The sequence below is a fragment of the Phaethon lepturus genome, unplaced genomic scaffold, assembly GCF_000687285.1.
Source record: "Phaethon lepturus isolate BGI_N335 unplaced genomic scaffold, ASM68728v1 scaffold45220, whole genome shotgun sequence".
NCBI classification, from domain to species: Eukaryota; Metazoa; Chordata; class Aves; order Phaethontiformes; family Phaethontidae; genus Phaethon; species Phaethon lepturus.
The window spans coordinates 37,729-44,087 of NW_010513427.1; the positions used below are offsets into that span (position 1 = coordinate 37,729).

At 39.7% G+C, this 6,359-nt stretch overlaps 1 protein-coding gene across 1 annotated transcript in view; it reads right to left on the reverse strand.

Annotated features, from left to right (window-relative positions):
* Positions 1-359: 359 nt before the first annotated feature.
* The window catches only part of LOC104623093 (ras-like protein family member 11A-like), an 8,993-nt gene continuing 2,993 nt past the window's right edge, over positions 360-6,359 (reverse strand). The window contains exons 3-4 of the mRNA XM_010290072.1: positions 5,025-5,107; positions 360-1,121 (exon numbers count right to left, since the gene is read on the reverse strand). Coding sequence (XP_010288374.1) covers positions 654-1,121; positions 5,025-5,107 — 551 coding nt within the window. The 3' untranslated portion in view covers positions 360-653. The remainder of the gene's footprint in view (positions 1,122-5,024; positions 5,108-6,359) is intronic.

Here is a 6,359-nt window from a genome sequence, read left to right on the forward strand (position 1 = left end):
GTATAATCACTTTCAGAAAGAAAAATAATCTGAAAAAATAGTTATTTTTTAAAAATCTCTCTTTAAAGAGATACTGTAAGGCTAAAGTTTTCATGTGAACAAATCTCTCCCCAAGTTGCTACGAACACTTTCTAAGCTGCAATTTAAAAGATTTCAGTTACTATATTTCACTATTTATGCTCTTCATTTATTTTTGCCTTTATTTTCCAGTCTTGTGATGAAGCAAACCTGGTAAATTTTGTTTGCTCAGTATAGCTCACGTCACTCTCCTCGGGTCTTGCTGTAGCTTGTTGCCTATGTTTGGGAATACAACCATCTCCAAGAGAAGTCACTTCTCTTAAAAGTAGGATTTAATTATTTTTATTAATAAAATCCACATTTTAAGCCTAAACTATTTGACTGTGTCCCTTTCGAAAGGGAAATAATTTGGGACAACCTATTTTTTAAATCACAGTTTCTGAATTCTTACCCCAAAGAGCAAATCCTGTAAGTTCCTTTGCTGAATGAGCATGGGATTTTTAAGGAAGATGTAAAGACAAAATGAAAGAGCCTCTCACAAAACCCGATTGCTGAATTTCAGCAATGGCCCTTATTACCAGCTTATTTTCTTGCCTTTTTTTCAGGGCTGTGGAAAACAATTTCTGTCAGCTACGTCAAAGCGTAGTGGTAGATTTCCCTTTGGAAGTCAGAGCCTGTTTCAAACGTCTCTTTAAGTCCTGCATATTTGGAGACTTGGGTCGGACGAGGTGGAGGCCTCTTCGTTTCTCTCCGTTGCAGCTCCCAATCATCCTGCTGACCTCCTGGCAAAGCTGCTGGAAAGCTTCATGCACTCCCTCACAGTTCTCCCGGGCTGAGACTTCGTAGTAAGTACCTCCCAATTCACTGGCCAGCTGGAGTCCTTCTTTGGAGGACACCTGCCTGGCTCGCAGGAGGTCTCCTTTGTTCGCCATCAGAAGCAGGGGAATGTTAGCATTCGGGTGAATCTTGCGGATGTGCTGGTGTAGGGGACGGATGACTCGGTAGCTCTCATAGTCTGTGATGGAGTAAACAAAAACGAAGCCATCTGCCCAGTAGATTGAACGGTTTATCTGCTCTTGGCAGCATATGCTGTCAGTGTCATCCTGCCGTCAAAACCAAGAGGTGTGAGATTAGAAAACTGAGAATGGGGGGAGCAGAGAGAGCAAACAGTCATATGGCACTGTTAGCTACCCGGAGCTTTGTTTTAACGTGTGGCTGTTTCTCAGCATACAGGCAGAAACCTCTCTGACTGCGGGGAAGGTACCAGGGAGAGGAGAAATTTCCACTGTGTCAGTAACATATTACAAGTGAGCAGTACAGGAGTGGAGCTGGGTCAGAGCAAATTGGTTGAAAATAAGAGAACAGCCAGAATATTGATATTGAAAAGTTTGTTCTGTATTCTATTGTACTAAACCAGTGTGAGAGAAACCTGCACTTTTATTGTGGATAAAATTGTGATGGGTATGGTAAGAGCATTATAAAATTCAGCAGGTTAATTACACGGTTGTCCCCTTAGGTATTTATTTAGGGCTTTTTCCAATTCTGTATTCAGGGGTTCTCACTTACTCTGTTTGGTGAAGCCTGACAGGTTTTCCGTCATGTTGGTCTCCAGATAGTAAAAGGGAAAGTTACTTCAAAAAAGCAATTTGTTACAAATTACTGGAACTGAAAATGAGGTAAAATTTCATTGCTCATTTGTAGAGCAGCAATGGGTTTCTATTACTGTTTTGCTGGTCACACGTTTGTTCAGGCCACCATGACTCCTACTCAGACAGCCATAACAATCACCAGCGTTGGGAATATAAAACTGAATACAATAGTGTGGAGCTTGAAAAGACATCAGCTCACTTTTCAAGATGAAGCTATTTTCAGCTAATCCTTCACTCTGTTATGCATGCTGGCGCATAACTCAACCAGTTAGGGAGATGACTGCTGCAGTTATTGCCAGTATGCTTGGTTTGTAAGAACTGCCATTCCTGTCAATATTACAGGCTTTCTGGAACTTTGTAATTTCTTTCATATCCAACAAGGCACTAAGCATATTCAGTATTCAGCTCTTGATGAGGCTGGTAGGAATTAGAAGCTTTTCTGTATTTTAGGGGGAGTTCAACGTAATGAATACAGAGCTCAAACTTTTATTATTATTGCTAAGTTCTATTCAAGAAATTTTCATCAACCTCAGTAAGACTACTAAAACATATGTTCCATTATCAATTTATCTATAGAACATATATCTGCCATTCACGTTCATTTTAACAGAATTTGCGTGTGCTCAGCAATCTCCCAAAACAGATCGCTTTTATTTAGACACCTAAATATGAATTTAGAAATTCATATTGCCTAACTTCAGAAAGCAGAAGTGGAAGAGAATGAGTAAAACTGGTCAGTTCTTTTATGGCAGATCAAACAGTAAAAAAAGGACTACTGGCAAGGCTCTTCTGTGAGAAGAAGGAAGCAGAACTTCTGAAGGCTCAGAGTATAAATTGGGCTTACAACTTTCAACAGCAGTTCTGCTAACTAACTGCCCTTCGTAAATATTTCGATATTGCCCATAGAGACAGTGGCTCATCATACCTAGTAGTTCTTTGCCCTTGCCAGCTCACAGTAACACTAAATCCTGTTAGCAGCGAAATTGTTTAACAGATGCTCTTATCGCTCCTCTCCCTCCTCAAAACCCTCAAACCCAAAAACTCAACAGAGTTGCACGTGGAATCAGAGGGAACCTCACTAGCAGCCTTGCTGAAAAGGTTAATGAGAGTGAACTCAAGCCAGGATAGGGCAGACTGTGGGAAGAAGGGCAATTTGCACTGTTGGTGTCTGGGTTGTATCCAATCTGTAGATAATTAGCCACCCTTCATGTCCTGCTAGCCTCTTTTCACCAGCAAACTCCTTTCATGGGGAAAAAGAACTAATCGCTCTGGCAAGCGTTTGAAAATGTTTTTGGAGAAGGTGTACATTCAGAGAGCCCTAATGAGCAGAAATTCTCAGTTACTCCAGCTAGGCCCACCCAGTAGTGAGATGGATGGATAATCCCCAACGGAATGCTTTATTCAGGAAAATCAAAGGCTAATGGGCTACTTTTTAAATGGAAATCTCTGCTGCAGAATGAATTTTGAAACACACAGCCATTTGCCACGTATAGACCAAGCAGCAATGAATCACCTAACAAAACCAGTTATCTGTTTGCTTCTGTTTCTCTCTTAAACATTAACATTTCCGGTGTGGCTAGAATCCCAAGTGATTCCACATGACTTCCTCACGAAACACTGTACTCAGCCTGCAGAGTGCAAGAAACTCTCTTCCTCAAGGATTTTAACTGAAAATCCAACCTATTCTCAAGTCTGAACAAGTCCCGTTCAAGAACAATCCCTTCGAATTATTTCAGATACATCATTCGATGCAAACAGAGATAAAGGCTAAGATAAGCGTGTCTGTGGGAACTGTTGAAACAGTGCAGACCTTTGACTGGGACAAAGAAAATGAAACTCCTTCCTAACTAAATTAAAATCGTTTCTGACAAAGAAACCTCAGCCGTTGGCATTAGTAAATTTTGTGGACCTCTGGCTACAGTCACAGAACTCTAGGGCACATCCCTAATTAAAACAGGGAAACTGGAAAATAAACATATATCTGATGTGAAAGAGGGAATTCAATTCTTTCACTCCCTCCTTTCTCCATGGGATAGAACAGAGAGGGGATTCCCTTTGTTAAGTGTTTATCAGGCAGTCCCAATTGTGCCTAATCACCACCAACAGCTTCTCTTTGCAAGCTGGCATAGGACCTTTGTACTATTAAGTCCCACTTGAATATTTGGAGGACTTCCATAGCAGCTTTTGTTTGCTTTTTTAATGTCCAGAGTAAATGAGGGGTCCTCTCCACTGCTCTGCACATCCCCAGCAGCAGCAGAGCATGGAACTTTGTTCTGCTTAAATCTACTTCCAGTCATCAAAGAAAATGGAAATTGAAACTGAGGTTGTGGGAGCTTTGCTTATCCTGTTCTGTGAGCTCAGGATGGAACAGTTCTACAGCGCAGAAATGAATCCATGCAAACGTGGGTCCGTGCAGATAAAACAAGGCATATAAAGCTGTCCAGGGCTAGCCTGAAAGAGACTGAGAGAAGGTGGTGTTCCCATCCAGACACATATTTGCCCAAGTCTGAGTTTAGTCTGAGGTTAAAGCCAAACCTAGAAGTTTAGGTTTGATGGTGACAAGAGGATACCTAATTTTACCATAAAATCTCAGCTATTCTACAGGAATTATTACTCTCATGAGATTTTCACCATTCATGTAAAAACAAATTTCATTACATTTCCTGCTGCTTTGACATTATTTTCATCCTCTTCTTCTGCATGTGATGCAAATCTTCAAAAAAAAGACAAACTTAGATCCTGCTTGGAAAAAATATTTCTAGAAATAGGTTCCTCATCAAATATTAAATCTAGAATATCTAAAACACTGATAGAAAGAGGGGTGTAGATAAATGCTAACACCTTAAAAATAAGGAATAAATAAAATTAAAATGAAAAAAAGAAAAAGTAAGGAAAGCACTGAAAAGCACCCTAGTTGGAAATGACAACTGTCTCCTTCGAAAGAAACACTTTTCTAGAAAAGAGAGGTTCTGGGTGTGTAGAAAGGTCTAAGCTGAGTGAGCTGGGCCTCTAGGCAGGTGAGTTTTCTGCCATGCAGGGACAGAAGCCATTTGACAGGAAATAAAACAATCAAGGAGTTAGCAGCCTGACTATGATTTTACTCCCGTTTAGGCTTGGGATGCAGTAAGGTGTTTGAAACAGATTTGTTTTAATTCTGACTTACTTTTAAAGGAGCCTGATTTAACCTCTTCAAGGGCATGTTTTGGTGGGGCTTAAGGTACCCCTGTTAGTTTTCATTTGGGTTTGAGCCCAGGTACATTTCTGCTAAGTGGAGCTACTTACAGAGGGAAGTGCTGGCAACAAACAAGAGACAGTAACTGTGCTGTAAAGTACCGATGCACTGAGCAGATGTTTTACCTCCAGTGACACAAAGGGAGTATCCTGCACCTGTAGAGAGATCTGTTCCCCATCTATGGTGAACTTTCTTGAATACAAAGCACCTGGTGGAAAAGTAAGATCATTAGAGTCAGTGACTGTAACAAAGAAGAAAGTGTACATAAAGGCAAAATGGAACCGTTGAAATCCAGATTTTTGAGGCTTATGATATGTAGCTGCTTGCAGAAAAATGATTGGCACACAACCACAAAAAAGAGTGGTTGTGTGGCTGTTTACTTAAGTAAAGTGGTTTTGTATTTGCTATGCGGTTGGATGTTTTAAGTGTACGCTTAGGATGGTATCTGGGAAAGGTGGCACTTTGTATTGAATCAAATAGTCAAAGTGGGCGCACAAATCTCATTCAGGTTTTCAGTCTATACTGTTAACTTTTTAAAATGTGAACTGCATGTATTTTTAATCTCAAACCAAGATACCCAGGTGTTGTTTGTAAAAGGAGTGAGGTGTTTCCTATTGCATTTCTCTGAAAGTTTTTAAAAAATGAAAGTATTCTAGTTTTGGACACAATGTAAGTGAATGTATACAAAACACCCAGATGCACTTTGGGATTTGTGTGGCTTAAGAGTCAGAGTTTGGTTTAAATCCCCAAAGACTGGACACTTAGAATCTGACTTATGGTAAATCTGAATGACACATATTCAGGGCCAAGTACTAGTTCAAATCATCTAGGACTGATCTGGCTCTAATAAGACTATTGCTATTCTAGGTTTAAACTCTATTTTGTTACTGGAGTGTGGGTTAACTGAGAATGAAAACTTAAGTTTTGATCTTACGAACTATCCGTGGTTGTGATAAGGACAGCTTCGGAGATTGATGCCATCATCATTTTCCTTTAGAACTTAATACAAGTCACATGGATATGTGAAGAAATGCTATATCCACAGCTGTTGTGTACAGCCTTTCAGTCTTGTCCAAATACAATTGTTACTCCTGCATCTAAAACAATGCACTTCATCTCAAACGTAGAGAAATTCCATCTATTGGAGAAGAAGGAATTCAGATTAACAGGGAGGTCAGTTACTGACTATAATGGCATCACTTCTGAAAATCATCTTTGGTTCAAGAAAATAGGTGTGTTTATTCCAGTGGAAAAGAGTCTGAGCTCATAGAAATATTTATCATATAAGAAAATCTAGTATGGCAAAGTTTGCTTTATCTGCATCCAATGTTATTACATTATGTTTCATATTATGTTTTAATACCAACTCTGTGAGGTGATATAGCGCTTCATTTTTTTTTTTTTAATCAGATTTTAAGATGAAAAGATGGTACTGTTTTATGGGAAGATACTGCACTGCC